Source organism: Lampris incognitus, chromosome 5 (assembly GCF_029633865.1).
Source record: "Lampris incognitus isolate fLamInc1 chromosome 5, fLamInc1.hap2, whole genome shotgun sequence".
NCBI classification, from domain to species: Eukaryota; Metazoa; Chordata; class Actinopteri; order Lampriformes; family Lampridae; genus Lampris; species Lampris incognitus.
Window position 1 is genome coordinate 64,153,166 of NC_079215.1, and position 25,774 is coordinate 64,178,939.

General features: G+C 46.5%; 1 protein-coding gene across 1 annotated transcript in view; it reads left to right on the forward strand.

Annotated features, from left to right (window-relative positions):
* LOC130112584 (dual specificity testis-specific protein kinase 2-like) overlaps positions 1–19,275 on the forward strand; it is a 30,792-nt gene extending 11,517 nt beyond the window's left edge. Inside the window, exons 3-11 of the mRNA XM_056280021.1 lie at positions 5,804–5,925; positions 7,497–7,545; positions 8,987–9,133; positions 11,822–11,904; positions 13,316–13,406; positions 14,587–14,670; positions 15,056–15,142; positions 16,154–16,250; positions 16,631–19,275. Of these exons, the coding sequence (XP_056135996.1) occupies positions 5,804–5,925; positions 7,497–7,545; positions 8,987–9,133; positions 11,822–11,904; positions 13,316–13,406; positions 14,587–14,670; positions 15,056–15,142; positions 16,154–16,250; positions 16,631–17,826 (1,956 nt within the window). The 3' untranslated portion in view covers positions 17,827–19,275. The remainder of the gene's footprint in view (positions 1–5,803; positions 5,926–7,496; positions 7,546–8,986; positions 9,134–11,821; positions 11,905–13,315; positions 13,407–14,586; positions 14,671–15,055; positions 15,143–16,153; positions 16,251–16,630) is intronic.
* The last annotated feature ends 6,499 nt before the right edge of the window (positions 19,276–25,774 follow it).

The window sequence follows — 25,774 nt, forward strand, 5'->3', positions numbered from 1 at the left end:
GGAGTTTCACCAGGGGGACGGAGCGCGTGGGAGGCTCACGCTATTCCCCCCAGCCCCCCCCCCCAAACAGGCGCCCTGACCAACCAGAGGAGGCGCAGCCAATTGTGTCTGTAGGGATGCCCGACTAATACAGAGGTAACATGGGGATTCGAACCGTCGATCCCTATGTTGGTATACAACAGAATAGACCACCACCCTACCCGGACGCCTTGCATGCATGCTATTGATTGATTGATTGATTGATTGGTGTTGCTCTGCCAATTGAATATTATCTGCCTTACACATTGAGTTTATGAACAAGTGGCGTTAAACATTCAGTGCATACGTGTAAGAACAAATATACAAGGTGAAGAACGTTTAATGAGAGAATACAATGGAGATATCTCACACATTTCTCTCCAGAAGAAAACCCCAGGAGAGATCGGCCTATACGAAAAGGGCTAAGCGAGTGTTTTTGCATTAGTCGTATGCGAATCTTTTGCAAACTGCCGTGAATTCTCTGTGTTTTGCTCTCGATTCCAACAGTGATTTCTTTTGTTTCAAACTGTGGGTCTTTCGTCACCGAACAAACACTTCATCCGTTGCTCTCCGTTTCCTGCCTTTACTCTCGGTGTAATTTGGTGAGCAAATGTCCCCACCCAAGATTATGCTCACTCCCATCTATTATGTTGGAGATAAGAGACCAGGGATGACGCGGCCCAACATGAGGACCAGGCTCAGTCTACCCTAAAACGGCTTTTCACGCCGAGGCTCTTGGGCAGGTACATTTTGGAGATTGCATTCAGAACGTGAGAGTTGAGACCAAATGTTGGATCTCTGCAGAAGGTTCGGAGGAGCTCCTTTCATAGTACAGTGTAGAAGTAATTTGTGGACACACAGTAAGCATTTATGGGTTGATTGTTGAAGGTTTGTTGGGATATGTTCTCATTCTGTTAGAACTGCAGAGAAATCAAGCACATTTGGGTGGAAATCCAGAACGTAAGTTGGGCTACTTGTCATACTGTTGGTAGGGCAACTTCAGGTTCAGTCTCCTTGATTAGAGTGTTGGTCAGGGCTGCTTTCTTTTACCCTTTGGCAACATGGAATAGTTTCTAGTATCATTTTTTAAGGTGGTGGTGAATTGTGGTTTAGGGTGGATTTTCTTCACTAGCTGGACAAACATTGCGAGATGCCACTTGACAGCATTATGCCACGTTTGTTTGACTGGGAAGTATGACTGATAAAATGTTCTTACATTCCATGCCTGCTCATATTCCTTTTCGTAACCTTTATGTCTGTGGTTGGTAGTCTGCACACTTTTTTCACTGCATCGGAAAGGAAAGTGTTGGGGATTCCCGCTTGGAAAGTAGTCTGAGACACAGGAAGTGGAAAGATGGTACAAAGATAAAGAAAGTGCACTTACTCAAACTGAAAAAATGTTTGGGGGGGAAATTCATAAACAACCTAGTTTTACGGGTTCAGTTTTTTTTTCTCCAAAGATTATTCTTTTGTACCTAATCTAGTCTTTATTAGATCATCCATGGCATTGATCACCAACCCTGCTCCTGGAGAGCTACCATCCTGCTGCTGGAGTGCTACCGACATGCTCCTGGAGCGCTAATGTCCTGCTCCTGGAGCGCTACTGTCCTGCTCCTGGAGCGCTACTGTCCTGCTCCTGGAGCGCTACTGTCCTGCTCCTGGAGCGCTACCGTCCTGCTCCTGGAGCGCTACCGTCCTGCTCCTGGAGCGCTACCGTCCTGCTCCTGGAGCGCTACCGTCCTGCTCCTGGAGCGCTACCGTCCTGCTCCTGGAGCGCTACCGTCCTGCTCCTGGAGCGCTAATGTCCTGCTCCTGGAGCGCTAATGTCCTGCTCCTGGAGCGCTACTGTCCTGCTGCTGGAGAGCTACTGTCCTGCTGCTGGAGAGCTGCTGTCCTGCTGCTGGAGAACTGCCGTCCTGCTCCTTGAGAGCTGCTGTCCTGCTGCTGGAGAGCTGCTGTCCTGCTCCTGGAGCGCTATCGTCCTGCTCCTTGAGAGCTGCCGTCCTGCTGCTGGAGAGCTACTGTCCTGCTGGTTTTCACTCCAACCCTAATTTAACACATCTGATTCAATTAGTCAAGGTCTTGGTAAGTAGGTAATCAGTAGAATCAGACGTGTTAAATTGGGGTTGGAGTGGAAACCGGCAGGATGGTAGTGCTCCAGGAACAGGGTTGGTGACCACTGGTCCATGGAGTCCAGAGACGGAAATGTCGCCTCTCAACCCCAAATTGCTTCCCAACAGCAAGTTTGACTTTTGGCCAACCTTGTGAACATTCATTAGATCCTAGTTTAGATATCCATGTACATGTATTGATAAACATCAATTTGAGCTCTCCGGTTTTTGCTTTCGAAGAATATTTTCGAACAGGTTGTCTTCTGTCCAGCCTGGTCGCTGGTCTGGCCTCTGTGGAGTGTTGATCGGAGCACAAATTGATGATTCAAGTCAATCTTATTTGGTTTTTGTTGTTTGTAGAAATTGTCAAATGTCAACTTTCTCTAGTGTGTGTGTGTGTGTGTGTACGCATACATCGTTGTCAAAGAAAAGAAGTAGACAGAAATGGAGACTGACAAACTCCGTGTGTACCAGTGTAAGCATTTTCTGTCTGCTGCTGTGTGCTGTCACCTTACTGGCCCACTGGATTTGCGCAGATCAGGAGGAAGGATGGGAAATCCAGAAAGCCTATTAGTGCTATGCTGCTATAAATAACACACGTGCGCATACACACACACACACATACACACGCACCAACATGCATGCAAACACGCACACGCAGGTCTAGACACTTGATGAATTCTGGACACATACAGCCAATGACCTGCTCAAGTCTGACCACAGGCCTACGCGTTGCATTCATCTGTTAGCCGCACACCACATGCTGCGATATTGCAACTGGCAGATCGAGTAGAGAGGCTAATGGCGTTTAGGCCTAAGTGGTTTTTGGCGCCCTCCAGTACATTTACCTCATCGGCTGTGTGGCACTAAAGCCTGCACTTTAAAATGATTCGGCTCTGACAGTGGCAAAAAAACCACACAAAATCTCACAGAAATTAAAATTGTCAGATTATTATAATTTGCTTGACTGATTGGCTGTGATTCATTTCATTTGATGGGCTTCATGTGATATCTACACTTTGTTGGTGGTTCTTAGGGCCTCATTTATGAAATGTTCATATGCACAAATTTGTTCTTACAAGCTTGTGGATTTTTTTTTTTTTTGGGGGGGGGGTCCCACTTTTTCTCCCCAATTGTTTCCGGCCAATTACCCACTCTTCTAAGTTGTCCCGGTCACTGCTCCATCCCCTCTGCCAATCCGGGGAGGGCTGCAGGCTACCACATGCCTCCTCCAATACATGTGGAGTTACCAGCTGCTTCTTTTCACCCAACAGTGAGGTTTCACCAGGGGGATGTAGCACGTTGGAGGATCCCGTTATTCCCCCCAGTCCCCACTCCCCCCGCCGAACAGGCACCCCGACTGACTAGAGGAGGCGCTAGTGCAGCAAGCAGGACACATACCCGTAGCCGGCTTACCACCCGCAGACACGGCTAATTGTGTCTATAGGGACGCCCGACCAAGCCGGAGGTAACACGGGGATTCGAACCGGCGATCCCCGTGTTGGTAGGCAACAGAATAGACTACCGCGCCACCCAAGCGCCCTGCTTGTGGAATATTTTAGCCCTCAAGTTTGTCTTACAGGTAAACAAAAATCCGTATGTTTACTTGTAGCTCCTTTCACCTGACATCTGATGCCTACCTTTTGCAGCTAACAATAACCCAGGCTTCCAAGTACATCGGTGTTGACCAACAGTGTGTGTTTCTAAATTCAGGGGTTACTCAGGCTTTTTGTTTTCCCTGAGACAAACCTGAGGGCAAAAACATTCCATGAGTGCATTAAGGATGTGTGCAAAAGAACCTCTCAGAAATGGAGTTTCTTAGCTAAGAACCCAACATTAGCTCATTTTCTTGGCCTCAGACTGCAGAATACTAAATGACTGATGTTTTTGCCCTAAACTGGGATTGCACTTAATGCCACACTAAGAAACCCATTGTCCAGCCTTCTAAGAGGAATGCTGGCTTCCTTCTAAGGGAGGGCCGAAGATTGAGCCAGTTAATGATTCTCTCTGAGGCAGGGATAGGTTGCCTAACGTACTATACTACGTATGATACTTCGAGAAATATGGATACATGGAAGACAAAACCTGCACTTGACGTATCCGGGTAGCGTAGCGGTCTATTCCATTGCGTACCAACATGGGGATCTTTGGTTCAAATCCCCGTGTTATCTCTGGCTTGGTCAGGCGTCCCGACAGACACAATTGGCCGTGTCTGCCGGTGGGAAGCCGGATGTGGGTATGTGTCCTGGTCGCTGCACTAGTGCCTCCTCTGGTCGGCCGGGGCGGGGCACCTGTTCAGGGAGGGGACTGGGGGGAATAGCGGGATCCTCTCACGTGCTACCTCTCCCCCGGTGAAACTCCTCACTGTCAGGGGAAAAGAAGCGGCTGGCAACTCCACATGTATGGGAGGAGGCATGTGGTAGTCTGCAGCCCTCCCTGGATCGGCAGAGGGGGTGGAGCAGCGACCGGGACGGCGACTGCACTTGACAGTTAATGGAAATCTTCCCTAATCACTTGGCCAACCGGCTGACATAGATGTACATTGAACTGTGATCAGAAATGTCCATCTATGTTCACAAGAAGTAGTGAGATTAGTGTTAATCCAGATTGGGCTGCAGCTACAGGACCAGTGGGATGTCCTGAGAAATGACTTTTTTTCATACCATGCTAGTGCCAGAAGCTGCTGCATGCGCATTTATGTTCTTAGTGTTGCAAGGCATTTATAAATAGCTGCAGTATGAATTACTAAAATGTATGAAAGGGGTGCCCTCTGCTCTCTGACTTTGTAGCAGCTATTTCTTCACAAGGCATCTGTTCCATAGGGGAAAGAAGAGATCATTAGATGAGGCAGAATGACCCCGATGGAGAAAATGCATTGTCAAAACGTCTTTATGCATGTTCAGTTATCCAGATAAGGAAATCACAGGAAGTTGAATCAGTTCATCTGGACACAACGTTGTGTCCAGATGAACTGATTCAACTTCCTGTCATTGCCAAGACAAGTGAGCTTCGGGCTGGCCTTGCCCATTGCACTGACTCAAGAATGCCAACGGGCTGTTTTTCTCTTGGGGATCATGAGTAATGAATAATCAAGGAAGACTAAAATTCTAAACCTCCGGGTATCCTCAAAGGAAATAAGGGTTAGAAGATTTAAATTAAAACATCTGGTAACATCATCCCAAAATGTTCCGGGCCGTCTAATATCTAGTATGGGGAATTAATGTGGAATATGTTACTGCTATAATGTCAAGGCGCCATAACCTCAAACAGAGCATTTTTAGAAATTGAGAAAAGACTGACTTACTTTACTGATGATTTTTGTATATTTGTAGAGGATACCATGTGGTGTGTAGACCTTTTAAAGGTAACACAACTTCATAAATGAAATATTGTAAACGGTCAATTCCAGGAAAATAATATTGACAAACCTTTGCAAGTAACTCCAGTCGTTAGCTGGCTTTTGATCAGCAAGTGTCAAGAAGGAAACTAGTTCGGCCCACTGTTATGTCTCAGAAACAGTTAAACTACTAAGAGTGATTTTTTACCACCTGTTATTCCCACCACATTGAAACAAAGATAAGGGACGAGTTGTGCTGTGTGAGACAAAATGCGCACACACACACTGAGCGTTGGTGTTGCTCTTCTCACTAAATATACTCCCATCTGTTTCGCAGGTGCAGCACAGGATCACCGGGCAGGTGATGGCGCTGAAAATGAACACGCTCGCAAGCAACAAGGCTAACATGCTGCGAGAAGTCCAGCTGATGAACAGGCTTTGTCACCCCAATATACTCAGGTTTGTCACCCCAATATACTCAGGTTTGTGTGCTAAAATCTGTCATGATATAACCGCCATGCGTACATGTGGGAACACACATGCTGAAGTGATGCTTTGGAGGACGGATGTCCAACTTTATCCTTTCCATACTCCAATTTGACGTCCAATCAGGTGCTGCTCATAGCATATTCCATACTATTCTTCTTTATTTTTGAACAACTAAATAAGGTAATACGGGGGGGCGGCACGGTGGCGCAGTGGATACCGCAATCGCCTCCCAGCAAGAAGGTCCTGGGTTCGAGCCCCGGGGGTAGTCCAGCCTTGGGGGTCGTCCCGGGTCGTCCTCTGTGTGGAGTTTGCATGCTCTCCCCGTGTCTGCGTGGGTTTCCTCCGGGGGCTCCGGTTTCCTCCCACAGTCCAAAGACCTGTAGGTCAGGTGGATCAGCCGTACTAAGTTGTCCCTAGGTGTGAATGTGTATCGGCCCTGTGATGGCCTGGCGGCCTGTCCAGAGCGTCTCCCCGCCTGCCGCCCAATGAGTGCTGGGATAGACTGCAGCATCCGCATGACCCCGAGTAAGGATAAGCATTTTGGATAATGAATAAATAAACCAATTAGATTCAGTTAAAAGCAAAACACAATGACGAGTTAATCCACAGAGGCGACGCCCACCCAGTATACCATCACTTCTTCTAGGTTGGCTGAACTGGAAACGGTCTTGTCTGGATTCTGTCATGGCGCTCAAGAGCACGAGTTCGTCTTGGCTCGACTGCTCAGATTGAATCCGAAGCGTCCCAGTAAGAAGCACCCCCCAGTGGTGAAACCATGAATGTTTGTGTTGTTGCTGTACCGGCATTTTTGCCGTGAGGACTGTAGTACTTTTTTTCACGGTTCTTGGAAACAGAAAACATGAGCAACAAAAGGGCACTAAGGTTTGGGTCGACCCATTTTGAGGTTAGCAGTGTCGGTCTTCAGTACAGACCGTCACGGTTCTGAGTCTTTCCGGCCTACCCACCCTCTTTAAAGTGAGGTGGCAGCGCTTTACTCAAGTACCGTCTTGAAACAGCAGAGGTGTAGACCCTGTTTTCTTGCTTTGTAAACCCGAAAATGTCAAGGAAACCAAATGAGGGCGTCCGGGTGGCGTTGCGGTCTGTTCCGTTGCCTGCCAACACAGAGATCGCCAGTTTGAATCCCCGTGTTACCTCCGGCTTGGTCGGGACTTCCTACAGACACAATTGGCCGTGTCTGCGGGTGGAATGCCAGATGTGGATATGTGTCCTGGTCACTGCACTAGCGCCTCCTCTGGTCGGTCGGGGCACCTGTTCGGGGGGGGGACTGGGGGGAATAGCGTGATCCTCCCACGCACTATGTCCCCCCTAGTGAAACTCCTCACTGTCAGGTGAAAAGAAGGAGGAGGCATGTGGTAGTCTCCAGCCCTCTCCGGATCGGCAGAGGGGTATGGAGCAACTCGGAAGAGTGGGGTAATTGGCCGGATACAATTGGGGAGAAAAAGGGAGGAAAAAAATCAGAAAAGAAACCAAATGAATCAGTATCGGTGCTATATTTATAACCATCTCCATCTTTTTGTTAGGTTTCTTGGGGTGTGTGTGCACGAGGGACAACTCCATGCTCTGACTGAGGTAAAATCATCACTTCAGTTCTTAACCCTGTACTCTTCCTATTGCTAACATTTTTTTCCTTGTTTTTCCATCTCTAATACCTTATTCTGTCTTTACACCCTCTCACGTATTTACATTTACTCGTTTGGCGGATGCCTTTATCCAGAGTGGCTCATAAGAGTCAACAATTTACATTTAAATTAAGTGTTTTCATCTAGTGTCATAGAGTGCTACATAGTAATCATGTGAAGTAGTAGTACATTTGTTAAACAGTGATTATATTATCGTAGTACTACATGGTGGTGGTAGTAGTAGTGATAGTAGAGGTGGTAGTACTACTGTGTTCTTGAACTGTCTGGAACACCAACACAGGTTTCTCAGGCATCCTGGAGGAACCTGGAAATTTGTAGACTTGTTTTCCGCCATGAAAACACCTAGAAAATGATACAATTAGGGCGTCCGGGTGGCATGGCAGTCTGTTCTGTTGCCTACCAACACGAGGCTCGCCGGTTCGAATCCCCGTGCTACCTCCGGCTTGGTCGGGCGTCCCCGCTGACACAATTGGCCGTGTCTGCGGGTGGAAAGCCAGATGTGGGTATGTGTCCTGGTTGCTGCACTAGCGCCTCCTCTGGTCGGTCGGGGCGCCTGTTCGGGGGGGAGGGGGAACTTGGGGGGAATAGCATGATCCTCCCACACGCTACATCCCCCTGGTGAAACTCCTCACTGTCAGGTGAAAGGAAGCAGCTGGCGACTCCACGTGTATCGGAGGAGGCATGTGGTAGTCTGCAGCCCTCCCTGGATCGGCAGATGGGGTGGAAGTAGCAACCGGGATAGATACTGCTGGGGAGAAAAAGGGGGGAAAATTCCCCCCAAAAAAGAAAATGGTACAATTAATCAAGCATCCTGGACTTAGTATTGAAGTCATTTGAAATTGCAAAGTTTGTCTATAGAAGAGAGTTCTTACCCTATGAGATTGCATATTGCTGGTGTACCGTTTAGCTGAGATGTCACATCGATCTTTGAGGTTTAGGCAGTGTGTTGAGTGAACAGCTAAAATATATTAATTCATATATTAATTAACTAAAATATTTCTGTCAGCGCCACTTGTCATGTATATGTAAGCAAAAGTCATTGAAAATGTCCTTGAAAATGATTATTTAAAAAGAGCAGGAGCCATGCAACAGCAACAGATAGTGTAGGGACGGAAAGAGAGGGATGACACGTGTACATGTTACAAATGTTCCTTTTTTACTTCTCTTTCAATGCCCCCCCTCCCTTTTTTCCCATATTAACTTATTTTTCATACCCTGTATATATGTTGTGCTTTAAACATGAATTACTCACAAACGTGGTTTGCATGTACATGCCTCTCTAACATGCAGCAGTCTTTTTGATTATTCTTCTATCTATCTACTCTCTTTCCCGCTCCCTTTTCCACCTGTTTCCCCTCCCCCCCTTGTAGTATATAAATGGCGGTAGCCTTGAGCAGTTGTTGGATAGTGATCTGTACCTGTCCTGGGGTATCAGGATGGGTCTATCTCTGGACATTGCCCGAGGACTGCAGTACCTGCATAACAAGGGAATATTCCACAGAGACCTCACCTCCAAGGTACACTATGGTATTGCATGCAGTATAGTACTTTAACATATGTCTAATATCACATAGTTCCATAATGGGACAAGGATGTGGTGATCTTGCCTCCATATGGAGAAGAGGGATGGAAGTATAATATTTCTTGGCTCATATAATGCACCCCTAGTGGTAAAAGTATGCGGCCAACCGAACATCACACCCATATGTGCTTGTTGAACATCTCATTCCAAAACCATGGGCATTTATATGGAGTCCCCCCCCCCCTTTGCTGTTATAACAACCTCCACCTTTATTGGAAGGTTTTCCACTAGATGTTGTACCATGGTGTCGGAGATTCGCTCCCATTCAGCAACAAGAGCATTAGTGAGGTTGGGCACTGATCCTGGGGAGAAGGCCTGGCTCGAAGTCTGCGTTTCAATTCATCCCAAAGGTGTTGGATGGGGTTGAGGTCAGGGCTCTGTGCAGGCCAGTCACGTTCTTCCACACCAAACTTGGCACACCATATATTTAGGGACCTTGCTTTGTGAACAGGGGCGTTGTCATACTGAAACAGGAAAAGGCCTTCCCCAAACTGTTTACACAAAGTTGGAAGCACACAATTCTCTAGAATATCATTGTGTGCTTTAGCATTAAGTGTTCCCTTCACTCTAACTAAGGGGCCAAGCCCAAACCTTGAAAAACAGCCCCAGACCATTATTCCTCCTCCACCAAACCTTACAGATGGCACTATGCATTTCAGGCAAGTAGGGTTCACCTGGAATCCTCCAAACCCAGATTGGTCTGTCAGACTGCCCGATAGTGAAGCGTGATTCATCACTCCAGAGAAGTGTTTCCACTGCTCCAGAGTCCAATGACGGTGTGCTTAACTCCACTCCAGCTGACGCTTGGCATTGAACATGGTGATCTTGGCTTGTGTGCGGCTGCTTGGCCATGAGAACCCATTTCATGAAGCTCCTGACGAGCAGTTCTTATGCTGACGTTGCTTCCAGAGGCAGTTTGGAACTTGGTAGTGAGTGATACAACTGAGGACAGGTGATCTTTACGCGCCACGCACTTAGCGGTTCCATTCTGGGGTCTTGTGTGGCCTATCGCTTCACGGCTGAGAGCTGTTGTTGCTCTCAGACGTTTCCACTTCACAATAACAGCATTTACAGTTGACCGGGGCGGTTCTTGCAGAAATTTGACCAACTGACTTGTTGGAATGGTGGCATCATATGACCATGCCATGTGGGACGTCACTGAGCTTTCAGTACAACCCATTCTACTACCAGTGTTTGTCTCTAGAGACTGCATGGCTGTATGCTTGATTTTATCTATCTACCAGCAATGGGTGTGGCTGAAATGGCAAATTCCACTCCTTAGAAGGGGTGTTCACATGCCTTTGGCAATGTAGTGTACAAAGTCCAGTTTTATCTTTGATAGGTGAAGGTACTATAAATTAATTACATCTTAAAGGGATAGTTTGGTGTCTCGGTATTTTACTGTGTCCTACTTTACATACTCATTGTGTGTGTGCAGTTTGAAGGTACGACTAACTGAGAGTTTAGCTTAGCTTAGCTCAATTGCTGGATGTCTATCAGGATCAGTAGCAGCTCCTAGCAAAAGAAGGGAAATAAAACTTATACCCACATCTGTCATTGTCCACCATAGAAGATGAATATGTACATTACAGAAACATAGTTCAAAACGAGAATCTAATTTTTATGATTTGGCACGTACTTGGGAAAATGTTGGTTAAGAAAACTTGTTAATGCTAGGCCAACAAGTAGAAGTGTTATCAACTGGATTTGGGGAAGGTTTATTTGCTTTCTTTCAAGAGGAACTGCTAATGAACCTGATAGATATCCAGCAACTGAGCTAAGCCAGGCTAAAGTCTCCTTCAGACTGCACACAGACATAAATAAAAGGTATCCATGAGTCCGTCTGTCTCGTCTCTGTAAGTAGGACGCAGTAAAAATCCTGGACTATCCCTTTTTAATGGATTGATTACAACGGTCAGGCCAGTGTTGTAGCCGAGTCACTAAACCTCCAGGTCGAGTCTCGAGTCCCCGGTGTTCAAGTCTGAGTCCCCAAAGAAGAGTCCGAGTCAAGTCCCCATTACCTGAGTCCGAGTCATCAAGGTTGAGTCTGAGTCGAGTTCCAAGATGGGCTCCAGTGCTCCACTCTGGCACCGTAAAAAAACTGACATACAAATAAAAAATGTCTACATTAAACAAAAATGACGCAGCTGTCACCATTTCAAAGGGAGTTTATTTACTTTGTGACACAATAGCCAAACAAAAAAACTAACAAAAACAAAAAAAACAGTCTTTATCAATTAACAAGTCCAAGTCCTCATCTCCAACTTCCGAGTCCGAATGCAGTCAATGCTCAAGTCCGAGTTGAGTCACGAGTCCTAAAAATCAGGACTCGAGTCGGACTCAAGTACTACCACACTGGGTCAGGCATTGGTCAGAATTGTAGGTTTGGTCTGGACAGGTGCATATGGGCATAAGATATCACATGATATATGAAACACAAAGTTGTATTTGGACTGAATTGTTCCAAGTCTTACATGTCAGGATCTCTACTGTGACCATAAACACCACAATTTTTCTGCCCAAGTGACCAGAGACTTTGAATTTCCCTTGTAAACAGTGTGTTGTAATCCCAAAACTGCCTTGCAGCTTCCATGATTACCCACTTTCCTGTTTTCCTGTGTAGAACTGTCTGGTGCGCTGTGACAACGGCGTGTTTACTGCAGTGGTGGGGGACTTCGGCCTGGCAGAGAAGATCCCCGATTACAGGTCAGTAGGCCGGCCGCTCAGCGACTCGATCTCTTTTCTGCCCACTGAACTACACAACAATCCTTTTTGTCAAAGAAGGCTACCTGTTCAGAGTCCTTTGCGTTGCAGCAATAGCTTATATGTTTGACTGTTGCCTGGTGTGTTTCTACATGTAGACTAGACATGGGTGAGGTATCGATATCATCTGGGATTTTGGTTGTCGTAGTGTCGCAGTATAGCTTTTAGTTGCCGTAGGTCATTTGCTTAAGACTAACATTTCTTGATCAGGTTCCAGTTTGCAGCAGTTTTGAATCCATTATAATGACAATTGTGATGTAAAGAAGATACACTTTCAACATTTTGGAGGGAAACTGTTTACTTTCAATGCAGCACTAGTAGTTTTACTTTTCTTTTTTATCCCCAATATTTGAAATATTTCCTTTTGTATTCAATTCATATACCTTTACGTATTTATGATATCTTTGCACCATTTCACCTCAGAAGCGGGAAGAAAAAACCCACGATAAAAACGTTTGTTATCTGCACACTGTGTACTTTCTCGTTATTTAAGGTTGAAATAAATCCTTTGGCCTCTATTATTTTGAAAAGGCTAATCAGATATGATTTAGAAATGTTTTTCTTCTATATCTCTATTATTTCATTATTGGCTAGACGGAGGAAAATATTGTGAAATGAATTTTAGTTCATATCGCCCAAACCTACTGACTGCTCCATGTTGAACACTTAAATCAAGTTTTTTTTGTTTGTTTGTTGTATGAATTGTTTTGTTTTCTATGTGTGAGGGCAGTGTGACAGTGGTGAGGTGTGAGGTTGGAGTGACAGATGGGTTCAAGGTGGAGGTGGGACTACGTCAGGATCGGCTCTGAGCCCTTTCTTGTTTGCAGTGGTGATGGACAGGTTGACGGACGAGATCAGGCAGGAGTCTCCGTGGACGATGATGTTTGCGGATGACATTGTGATCTGTAGTGAGAGTAGGGAGCAGGTGGAGGAGAGGTGGAGGTATGCACTGGAGAGAAGAGGAATAAAAGTCAGTAGGAGCAAGATGGAATACATATGCATGAATGAGAGGGAAGACAGTGGAATGGTGAGGATGCAAGTTGACTGGTTAGCGCAGTCGCCCATGGTCCGGGCTATCCGGGTTCGATTCTCGGCTGTGACGGATTCCCGGCAGACCCTGACTTCGCTACACACACATACTTAGGGAACCTTCAACCGAACACCGCCTTCCCTTTACTCATACTGTGTGTTCTAACTGTTTTCTCTGTGCTTGTTTACTTTGAAAATGTGTGCTTCCTTCACAGTCTTGTGAAGATGATGGATCTTGAATACCTTATGATTTAGTCTGATTTCAGATACAGCATGAGGTGTCACAGATACGTTGAAATGATGGCGAATCATCTCTTATTCACAGTGATGGTGTGGAGCGGCAGCCCCTGGCCGTGGTGGGCTCCCCATACTGGATGGCCCCAGAAGTGCTCAGAGGAGAGCTCTATGATGAAAAGGTAATCCTGGATGGCTTGTTAGGGTCAGTGAAGCGTAGAAGTACACTTGTTTTCAACAATGCTGTGATCCCCTTGAAGTTACAAACGCTCATCGTTGAGTCATTATTTCGACAGATACTACTGGTTTTTCAACCTAGAGTTTTACATATTCTATGTAGCAGACACTTTGCCCCAAAGCAGCTTATTAGAGTCAGAAATTAGCTGATTTATCTCCATGTCAGCCGACAGGCGTCTTAGAACTAGTAAGCATGTAATCAAGAGCGCATGTCATGTCAAGTACATTTAGTATGAGTGTGTGATAGATAGAACACCAGTGGTGATGTATATTAGTAGTGGGGGATTCAGTCTCGCGTTTGGAGACCATGAATGGGTCAAGGTAGGTCTATAAAGGAAAGTTTTTAGGCCTCTAAAAGGAAGTACGACAATCTGCAGCTCTGATGGAAGATGGAAGTTTATTCTGCTGTTTTGTTGCCGGGTGAGAGGAGAATCTGAAATTAGAGCTCAGATTTTTTTTTTTTTTGAAGTGCGCATAGATGGTCACCAAAGACAGCCTAAGAACCCGCGTGAGCATCGCGGCAGGATGAAATAATTCACTCAGGAACTTGCATAATTTGATTAAAATCCTCAATTCAAGTTTTCTGTCTCAAAGTTTTGTAAAGCTGCAGCTTGACAACAGTCTTGTTAATGGTCTGCTATTCAGAAATAACCGACTGCAGAATGCTTTAATTGAGCAATACATATTCAACCATAGCTGCATAATAATCACATTATTGGAGTGGCACGGTGGCCCAGTGGTTAGCACTGTTGCCTCACAGCAAGAAGGTCCTGGGTTCCAACCCCAGGCCGTCCCAGGTCCTTTCTGTGTGGAGTTTGTATGTTCTCTCCGTGTCTGCATGGGGTTCCTCCGGGTGCTCCGGTTTCCCCCCACCATCAAAAAGACATGCGTGTTAGGGTTAATACTCCCATCTGTGCCCCTGAGCAAGGCAGTGGAAAGAAGAACTGGAGTTGGTCCCCAGGCGCTGCAGCCACCCACTGCATCTATACAACAGGATAGGTTACATGCGGAAGACATGTCATTGTACCAAAACAACTGTGCAATGACAAAAAATAAAGTGGCTAATAATATGGGAAATTTGGCTAATAACCTAACTTTTCTTAACGTCTTTGCTCTTCTCCTCAGGTCGATGTGTTCGCCTACGGCATAATCCTGTGTGAGATCATTGCCAGGGTAGAAGCTGATCCAGACTTCTTACCAAGGACCGAGGTGAAAATCCATATCGATTGAAGCCGTTTTGAATTTAAAATAAAAACTGACCTGTCAGTAGATTGATGTCATTTGGGTGGTAGACTATTCCAGATACACACGATAATATTGAGCGATAATCCAATATTATCGTGTATCGTCTTTCAGTTGGTACTGTATCTAGATGCAATTCAGATATTGTCATATCGTGATCAACAAGTGTGTTGTTTAAATGAGTGATTATGAGAATCTGTTTCCTAAAACTTCTCCCAAAATGAGATCTGAAGTATTTAAGGGAGTATTTGAAAACTAGTTTGGGTTTGATTTTACACTTGACATTACCCACAGTTCACCATGATGAACCTCAGCTGGATTCTTAAACACGGCATTTTTTTGTCTTATGAAGGACTTCGGGCTGGACGTGGAGGCTTTTGAGAACATGGTTGGAGATTGTCCACCTGCCTTCTTCAACTTGGCAGTCACCTGCTGCAATGTAAGCGACAAATGTATACACACATACGTGCACACATACATACACAGACACACACAGACTTGTCGTTGTTGAGAGGATGTGCCTTGTGGACAAGGCAGTAATGAACAGGAGGTGCTATGGCGTCAGCTGATCTGAAGGGCACACGTGCAGGGTTCTTTGTGTTTGTGTGTAAAGTCTGAGATGAACCAGCAGATGGTGACTCTTCAAATGCCCAACGATGTAGTTCTGCCTCTAACACGATCTCAGCTATTATTGTTTATGCCGTTGAATAGTCGTGTTGTGTTGATATCGTTAGTAATTGTGCATGAATTGATGTGAGTCACATGCAAAACTGAGAAAAGCAGCATTCAAAGCATGCAAAGAGGTGGATGTAGTTTAGCCTCTCCAGAACTGAACTCAGACTGATGGGAGGGCTCTGCCACAGCTGGAGTGACTCAGTAGATGCTAGGTTTTGTTTTTTGTTTTGGATTTTTCTCCCCAATTGTATCCGGCCAATTACCCCACTCTTCCTAGCTGTCCCAGTCGCTGCTCCACCCAACCCCCCCCGCTGATCCGGGGAGGGCTGCAGACTACCACATGCCTCCTCTGATTCATGTGGAGCTGCTTCTTTTCACCTGACAGTGAAGAGTTTCACCAGGGGGACGTAGCATGTGGGAAGGTCACACTATTCCCCCCAGTTCCCCTTCCCCTCTGAACAAGACCCCCGACCGACTGGAGGAGGCGCTAGTGCAGCGACCACGACACACACCCACAGTCCGGCTTCCCACCCGCAGACACGGCCAATTGTGTCTGTAGGGACGCCTGACCAAGCCGGAGGTAACACGGGGATTCGAACCAGCGATCCCCGTATTGGTAGGCAGTGGACTAAACCGCTACGCTACCCGGACGCCCCAATAAATGCTAGGTTTATGTACAGTCGTAGTCACCACTGTTTTGGTGGAAATGTGTTGTTGCTCTATATTACATAACCTTTTCCCATCCGTTCTCATACACCTTGTTACCTTTTGTCAGATGAGTGCAGCGGAGCGTCCCTCTTTCTCCGGTATCGTCTTCACTCTGGAGGAAATGGAGAAAGAAGAGGTGCAAAGAGAGAAGCCCATCACTTTAGGTAAAGGGATACGATGATTAGCAAAGAAAGCTAAATCCCTGATTTAGACTGATTTGTTTTGACGAGCTCTGTTCATACAACTACTGTCGAGGTTCCAGGACTCGTGGGTTTGAGATGATTGGAAAGGAAAATCTTTTCATTCTGAAGAAGTTTTGAAGCCTTGTTGCATTTCCATGTCAAATGACTGCTGTAATGCTTGTTTAGTCCACTCAACCACTGCAGATTAAGTGAGCACACTGGTTGGCATTACACTAGTACCCTGACCTATAAAACGTCCTCTTCCTTTCTGACTGTCTCTTTTGATCTTTCTCTTTCTGTGTATCATTTCACCTCCTGTCTTTCCATCTGTCTATCGCTTCTTCTCTCATTCTCTCCCTCAGAAACTTTGGCGATAGAAGTCAGTCCCTATCGGCACCGCAGCTCACCATGTCGTCCAGGTGAACACATCCAACAGCAGCAACAGCTGTCGAGGAGCCAGTCGGACATGTTGACCCCGGTGACCCTGATTCCTTCCGTCCTTGGGACCCCTGTAAGGGTCAATCCCTTCTCTCTGAGACGGGACCTGAATGGCGGAAGGTGTAAACTCTTAGACACGCCGAGCAAGTCTGTTATCTCATTGACCTTTACCCTCCCAGCTCCCCATGACCCCTGCACCTCCCCAAACCTTAGAACAGGGACCTCAGGGAAGGCCAGAGCACCCCCAAGGAGATGTCAATCTCTTCCTTGCACCCCAGAACTTGGCCGACCTATACCACTGTTAAGAGATAATGATGTAAAGGAGGAGATAGATGAGGTGTCCAAAGTTGAGATGGAGGATGATGTGCTGGAAGATGTGTGCCAGAGAGGGATCTTGGTAGAGGGGCGGGATGTGGCTAAGAGGTTGGAGGTAGGGGAAAAGCTAGAGGATTCCGGTTTCCCCCTTGAGCTGGAAATGGTTTCTCTCGAGCGACTAGAAGAAGAAGAGGTGGAGAGGGAGCAGGAGGAAGGCGAGTGTCAAGCTGAGCCCATGGACTGTACCAAGTCCCCGGAGCCTGCTGATGGAGGATCCACCTCAACACCGGCCAGATCTCTACTTACCTCCACCACCGTTTGCTCTGTACGGACAAATGGCTGGTCACTTCCTGTCTCCAACGGACCAGCTTTATTGCCTCCCCTGCCCCAACTGGACAATAATAATGGCTCGCCTGGCGTAGTTGGACGACAGGTACAATGGGGAAGAGGGGGGCGGGCTAATGGTTACCATGGTGCGCACCTCCTTGCCTCAGAACCTCCTGGCTCTTCTGAGCAGGAAGATGTCATTTCTTGTCCCGGCTGCTGTCTGGTAGGCCTGAGTCTTCCCTCTGTGTGCCTCCGTGGTTCAGCTGCCATGCCCCCCTCCAGGCGACGTACTTCATTATCATGGCAACGACAATACAGGAACTTCAGTGGAACTGTAACAGGCGGTGGTGCCTCTACATCAACAACAGCCACCGCAGCAACCAAAACTTTATTATGTCGTAGCATGAATGGACTAGCAGCCGCTCCTCCCTCAGCACCGTGTGAGCCTGGCTTACCACTTCCAGGGGCACAGACTTAGCCAGAGATCTGATTCCAATTGGCTTCAATTAAACAGACATGATGTACCTGCCCTAAGTGCTAGCAAGCAACCATCCAGGTATTCGCTGCTACTAAGGAAACCCTAAAGGAAAGTAACTCCCAGTTAATAAGAGGTGCTGCTCTGCTTAGAAACAACAGCAAGCAGTGGGGAAGGCTGTTTGTGGATCGCTTTGAGAGTGCCACCTGGTGGGCTGGAGGATTAAATTACATGAAACATCTACTTTGTCAGTCAGGGACAAGAACTTTCAGTTCTGAGACGGGGCTAAACTGAAAGTGGTCGAGCAGTTGATCTGAACTGATCCGAAATAAGGTAAACTGAAAGGACTGTCTCAACTCTACAGAAGCAAATCAAAGTTGGATAAATCTGTAGTGCTGTACTAACCTGTTGAGATGCTTAGATTTTGGTATGGAAAAGACAAGTCTTATTTTGTTAGCCTGAGTACAGGGCGAAGTGTTTCCCCTATGCTTTCCATAGCAGTGGTAGATGAAGGGAAGTTTTATCCCTCCGTTTTCTGATTCCTACAGCGGTAAGCACTGATAAAACCTTTCTTATTTGGACGCTTTAAAATTAGGATTTTTAACATCACATGTTTTGTGACTTGGGGAATTTGAGACTTATTCAGATGATTTTTCTGTAGATGTTCTGTCGGTGTCTATGTTTTATTTATTTTCTTTTTTTGGTCCACCTTTGTCTAAAGAATGTAGTGAAAACAGCTGCGCTGAACCAAACTGTATTGGCTCCAATGGGTTTGATGCCAGAAAAGGATGAAATGTAAACAAGTGTAAGATTAAAATGTAAAGAAGTGTACCTGGCTAGTTTAAATGCATAATGGGGAGTCGATAACAATATTTTTTTAATCTATTTAATAAAAATTAAAGTAGCTGCAGGGGCGATGTTTGATACCAGTAAAGATGATCGTATATACTTCATACATTTTTATTGCAGTTTTTGTGTGCGGGCTTGCCTGCACACACGTGTTTGTGTGTTGCTGGCTGATATTAGGGAATTTGAGAATTTAAAGGGAGAATCTTTTCACGGACTTGTGTCAGCTGAGTTATATTTAAACAGTTTGTATTAAACACATAGTGCTTTATATAAATATGTGTAACTGGTCCCTCTCCCCATAACATCCATTCTCCTCCACATGTATGCGGTGTGTGTGTGTGTGCGTGCGTTTTGATTACCCTGTTGTCATGAATTTATGAGCGAAATGTTAGTATGGATATTGTACAGGTCATTCCACACACTGTGTGTGTATGTGTGTATGTGTATGAGAGGAAAACGGTGGTAGATACTCACAGGATAACATTTATACTGTCATTTCTAATGTCCAGCTATGGTTTTCTGGTTTCCCTGTTCAGTATGAGTAGAAACCTGTGTGCAATAATCTAAAATTAAATAAATATGATGGTGCACAATTTCACTTAATTTCTATTTTTATTTTTTTGTGTGTGCTGGAGGCCTGCTTCTACGCTGGGTGTTTTTTACACTGGGGTATTTGTCGTGTTCTGTTTAAGGTTGAAACTCCCACTTGGAGTGTAACTTAAGATAACAGGATTTGTTGTTTTTGAGACTTGAACCGTACCATAAACACTGCAGACGTGCTCTTCACCTTGTGTCAGCATACGCACTAGTGGTAAACGAAGACCATCGATCAGCTGAGTGGTTAACACGCTCGCCTCCCAGCTGGTCTGTCCTGGGTTCAAGTCCTGCTCATCTGTGTGAAGTTTACATGTTTTCCTTGTGACGTGGATGTAAGACGAACTGGGAACTTTTTTTTTCTTATCCCCAGTTGTATCCGGCCAATTACCCCACTCTTCCGAGCCGTCCCGGTTGCTGCTCCACCCCCTCTGCTGATCCGGATAGGGCTGCAGACTACCACATGCCTTCTCCCATACATGTGGAGTCACCAGCCGCTTCTTTTCACCTGACAGTGAGGAGTTTCACCAGGTGGACGTAGCGCATGGGAGGATCACACTATTCCCCCCCCAGTTCCCCCTCCCCCCTGAACAGGATCCCTGACCGACCAGAGGAGGCGCTAGTGCAGCGACTGGGACACATACCTACATCCGGCTTCCCACCTGCAGACACGGCCAATTGTGTCTGTAGGGATGACCGACCAAGCCGGAGGTAACACGGGGATTCGAACTGGCGATCCCCGTGTTAGGCAACGGAATAGACCGCCACGCTACCCGGACGTCCTGAACTGGACTCTGTAAATCATCCATAGGCGTGAATGGTGACAAGGATCTGAGCGGTCAGATTAAGTGAGCAAAGATAATGGGTGGAGGTTGGTACGTGCCCCCGTCCATGCAGCATAGGAATCGATGTCAGCAATTTTCTTCTCACGTCAGTATACTTTACCCCCAATCACAACTACTCACTTGCCTCCCACCATTTCCTTTGAAAACTGCTTGTCTTGTTAGGAGTCTTAAGGGGGTATTTCATGACACAAGCTTAGTCCACCAAGTCTGGGAAACCTCTCGGGTATCTTCATTTCACAAAGCAAGCACGGTGAAGGAGTCATCACGCTGTGGTACTTAATGCTTTGAGCCATATTATTATTATTATTATTACTATTATTGTGTTGGAGTCGGCTGGTTGAGTTCATTATATGTTGGCGTATCCCCAACCTTATAAACAGCACAGTTGCATCACAACCGAAACCTGTGATCAGTTTCATATGCAAATTGCCGTGACTGTTAATGGCCATGTGTACCATTCAGAGGATTTTGGGAATAGTAGCAATGACAGCATTGAAAGAGGCCGACAGATGTCACCATGGTGACATCTGTCGGCCTCTTACAATGCTTAGGGGGGCTAAGAGAACATCTGTCACCAATCATCTTACAATGCTGTGACTGCAGCTGTTCCCCAATCCTCTGTAAATAGTACACATGGCCATCTTAACTTTCGAACTGATTCAGCTTTCTGGGATTTAATCCACTGTTTCCTTGTCTTGTGATTCGTGAGTGGAATGCCAGTACTTGGCCTATTGTGGCACGACAACTGGTGGAGAAGCTGAGATTGCTAGACGTGGACACTGGCACCTGCAACTGGGTCCTCGACTTCCTGTCGCGGAGGCAGCAGACAGTCAGAGTGAGCAGCCACGCATCAAATTCCACCATAGTGAGCTCAGGTTCACCTCAGGGCTGCGTCCTGAGCCCCCTCTTGTTCACCCTGCTAACCCATGACTGTACTGCCAAATGTGACACCAGCAACATCATCAGGTTTGCAGATGATACAACAGTTGTGGGTCTCGTCAGCAATAATGATGAATCTGCATACAGGATGGAGGTGGAGCAGCTAACAGCGTGTTGCAGATCCCACGATCTCTCCCTGAATATAAGTAAAACCAAAGAGAGGGTGATCGACTTCAGGAGGGCCAGCAGGCACCATCACACGCCACTGGCCATTGATGGCACCGCTGTGGAGAGGGTCAGTAACATCAAGAGTTCCCGGGAGTGCACCTGGCGGACGACCTGATCTCAGCCATTAACACCTTGGCCATCATTAAAAAGGCCCACCAGTGGCTCCATCCTCTCCGAAGACTTAGAAGGGCAAGTCTCTCCATTCCAGCCCTCACCACCTCCTACAGGGGCACCACTGAAAGTGCTCTAACCTACAGTCTCACTTCCTGGTACGGTAACTGCAAAGCGAGCGAACAGCACCGGCTGAACAGGACAGTGAAGACAGCTAGCAAGATCATTTGTGCCCCTCTCCCCTTCCTGTTGGAGAGTTACCATCAACGCTGTGTTCACGGAGCCTCCAGCATCATGAAGGACCCCCACCATCCTTCTCACAACCTGTTTTCCCTCCTGCTGCCTGGGAACAGGTACAGGAGCATCTGTGCTAAATCCAGCAGAATGCTAAATAGCTTCTACCCACAAGCAGACAGGGTCATTAACAAACTGTGTGTGTCCCACGGACGGTCATGCCCCTCACCTACCCTCAAACCCCCCCCCCCATCAGTGCTGGTCACTCGTTGACAGACACCAGCTGTCAACCTTGAACTGAAATGGCACTTTAATGGACTGTGTTGCACCTGAATGGACTGCGTTTTTAACTGTGCTTTTTTGTTTTGTTCCCTCTGTTTTTATGTTTTAGGGGTATCGTTTTGAGGGAAATTGTAGGTGTATATCTTTTCTGCTGCACTGCTGTGGGCTGGGAGAAACGGCATTTCGTTTTAGGTTGTTTTTTTTATTATGCATGCAGGTACATAATGAAATGACAATAAACTAAATCTTGACTCTATTAACTGTATAGGCGTTCCTGCTCAGCTGCACTGACTGGTTATGTTCAGCTTTTGACCAATAGGTGTGTGATTGTGGTCTGCTGGATTTGACATGTCAGGCTGGAAGCTCAAAATAATTAAGGTGGGGTTTACTGTTTGGGATGGTTATTACTGATTGTAGCTCAAAGTGTCAGAGGGGTAGAGCCCTTAAAATGAAGGCATTTAGAAGGTATTGCCGTGTGACTTGCTTCCCACTCGGATTAAAAACAAAGAAGAAGGGGGTGATAAGTGGTATGTCACTATCGGTAGCGGCTGAGTCATTATGGGGTGTTGCAGGTGTGTGTGAGGCAAGAAGAATGACTAGAAGGGGAGAAGGAGGACAGTAAGGGCAAGAAGAATGACTAGAAGGGGAGAAGGAGGACAGTAAGGCGAGAAGAATGACTAGAAGGGGAGGAGGAGGACAGTAAGGCGAGAAGAATGACTAGAAGGGGAGAAGGAGGGAAGTAAGGCGAGAAGAATGACTAGAAGGGGAGAAGGAGGGAAGTAAGGCAAGAAGAATGACTAGAAGGGGAGAAGGAGGAGAGTAAGGCAAGAAGAATGACTAGAAGGGGAGAAGGAGGACAGTAAGGCAAGAAGAATGACTTGAAGGGGAGAAGGAGGACAGTAGGGCAAGAAGAATGACTAGAAGGGGAGAAGGAGGACAGTAAGGCAAGAAGAATGACTAGAAGGGGAGAAGGAGGACAGTAAGGCAAGAAGAATGACTAGAAGGGGAGAAGGAGGACAGTAAGGCAAGAAGAATGACTAGAAGGGGAGAAGGAGGACAGTAAGGCAAGAAGAATGACTAGAAGGGGAGAAGGAGGACAGTAGGGCAAGAAGAATGACTAGAAGGGGAGAAGGAGGACAGTAAGGCAAGAAGAATGACTAGAAGGGGAGAAGGAGGACAGTAAGGCAATAATAATGACTAGAAGGGGAGAAGGAGGACAGTAGGGCAAGAAGAATGACTAGAAGGGGAGAAGGAGGACTGTAAGGCAAGACGAATGACTAGAAGGGGAGGAGGAGGACAGTAAGGCAAGAAGAATGACTAGAAGGGGAGAAGGAGGACAGTAGGGCAAGAAGAATGACTAGAAGGGGAGAAGGAGGGCAGTAAGGCAAGAAGAATGACTAGAAGGGGAGAAGGAGGACAGTAAGGCAAGAAGAATGACTAGAAGGGGAGAAGGAGGACAGTAAGGCAAGAAGAATGACTAGAAGGGGAGAAGGAGGACAGTAAGGCAAGAAGAATGACTAGAAGGGGAGAAGGAGGACAGTAGGGCAAGAAGAATGACTAGAAGGGGAGAAGGAGGACAGTAAGGCAAGAAGAATGACTAGAAGGGGAGGAGGAGGACAGTAAGGCGAGAAGAATGACTAGAAGGGGAGGAGGAGGACAGTAAGGCGAGAAGAATGACTAGAAGGGGAGAAGGAGGGAAGTAAGGCGAGAAGAATGACTAGAAGGGGAGAAGGAGGACAGTAAGGCAAGAAGAATGACTAGAGGGGGAGAAGGAGGACAGTAAGGCAAGAAGAATGATTAGAAGGGGAGAAGGAGGACAGTAAGGCAAGAAGAATGACTAGAAGGGGAGAAGGAGGACAGTAAGGCAAGAAGAATGACTAGAAGGGGAGAAGGAGGACAGTAAGACAAGAAGTATGACTAGAAGGGGAGAAGGAGGACAGTAAGGCAAGAAGAATGACTAGAAGGGGAGAAGGAGGAGAGTAAGGCAAGAAGAATGACTAGAAGGGGAGAAGGAGGACAGTAAGAATGACTAGAAGGGGAGAAGGAGGACAGTAAGGCAAGAAGAATGACTTGAAGGGGAGAAGGAGGACAGTAGGGCAAGAAGAATGACTTGAAGGGGAGAAGGAGGACAGTAAGAATGACTAGAAGGGGAGAAGGAGGACAGTAAGAATTACTAGAAGGGGAGAAGGAGGACAGTAATGCAAGAAGAATGACTTGAAGGGGAGAAGGAGGACAGTAAGGCAAGAAGAATGACTAGAAGGGGAGAAGGAGGACAGTAAGGCAAGAAGAATGACTAGAAGGGGAGAAGGAGGACAGTAAGGCAAGAAGAATGACTAGAAGGGGAGAATGAGGACAGTAAGGCAAGAAGAATGACTAGAAGGGGAGAAGGAGGACAGTAAGGCAAGAATGACTAGAAGGGGAGAAGGGGGACAGTAAGGCAAGAAGAATGACTTGAAGAGGAGAAGTAGGACAGTAAGGCAAGAAGAATGACTAGAAGGGGAGAAGGAGGACAGTAAGACAAGAAGAATGACTAGAAGGGGAGAAGGAGGACAGTAAGACAAGAAGAATGACTAGAAGGGGAGAAGGAGGACAGTAAGAATTACTAGAAGGGGAGAAGGAGGACAGTAATGCAAGAAGAATGACTTGAAGGGGAGAAGGAGGACAGTAAGGCAAGAAGAATGACTAGAAGGGGAGAAGGAGGACAGTAAGGCAAGAAGAATGACTAGAAGGGGAGAAGGCAGACAGTAAGGCAAGAAGAATGACTAGAAGGGGAGAAGGAGGACAGTAAGGCAAGAAGAATGACTTGACGGGGAGAAGGAGGACAGTAAGGCAAGAAGAATGATTAGAAGGGGAGAAGGAGGACAGTAAGGCAAGAAGAATGATTAGAAGGGGAGAAGGAGGACAGTAAGGCAAGAAGAATGACTAGAAGGGGAGAAGGAGGACAGTAAGGCAAGAAGAATGACTAGAAGGGGAGAAGGAGGACAGTAAGGCAAGAAGAATGACTAGAAGGGGAGAAGGAGGACGGTAAGGCAAGAAGAATGACTAGAAGGGGAGAAGGAGGACAGTAAGGCAAGAAGAATGACTAGAAGGGGAGAAGGAGGACAGTAAGGCAAGAAGAATGACTAGAAAGGGAGAAGGAGGACAGTAAGGCAAGAAGAATGTCTAGAAGGGGAGAAGGAGGACAGTAAGAATGTCTAGAAGGGGAGAAGGAGGGCAGTAAGGCAAGAAGAATGACTAGAAGGGGAGAAGGAGGGCAGTAATTCTGTGTGTCTGACTTTTGAAGGGGAATTGCCGGAAAGGGTACATACTGATTATGTGGGTTACAGGGTGAGGCCATACGAGAGCGCTCCTCTCAGATGTTTGTGCTGTCCAGAATATGGACACGTTGCAGCAGTATGTAAGGGAGTCAGAAGATGTGGGAGAGGTGGGATGGAAAACTGCAACGTGGGAGATTGTAAACTTGAGGAAGTCCTGATAGGGGGTCCGCACGGTGTCCAGAAAGAAGAGGAAGTGGATAAGACGAGAGAGCAGAAATGAGGTTGTCCAACGCGGAAGCTGCTATGAGAATGGAGAGAAATGACGAGATGGTGGAAGTGCAAAAAGGAACCGGTGCAGAAAAGGGAATGGAGCTGGCCAGAATATCTGCCTGGACAAAAAAAATAAAATATATATATAATAAATTTATTTATTTATTTAGTCATTCTTTGCCATGGTCATAAATTGCGCGACTGAAATAAATGGGAAGTCAGATGTTGCTGGACGCTGCCAGGAGATATTTTATTTTATTTTATTTTATTTGACACATCTGGGGAAGACGTAGACGTGACCCTCCGGGAAGCATCTGCATCAACACAGACCGGGTCTGGGTTATAAACTGGACCGGGTCGTGAATGGGCTCACTTGGGGCGTACACTATAAAGTTTACAGGG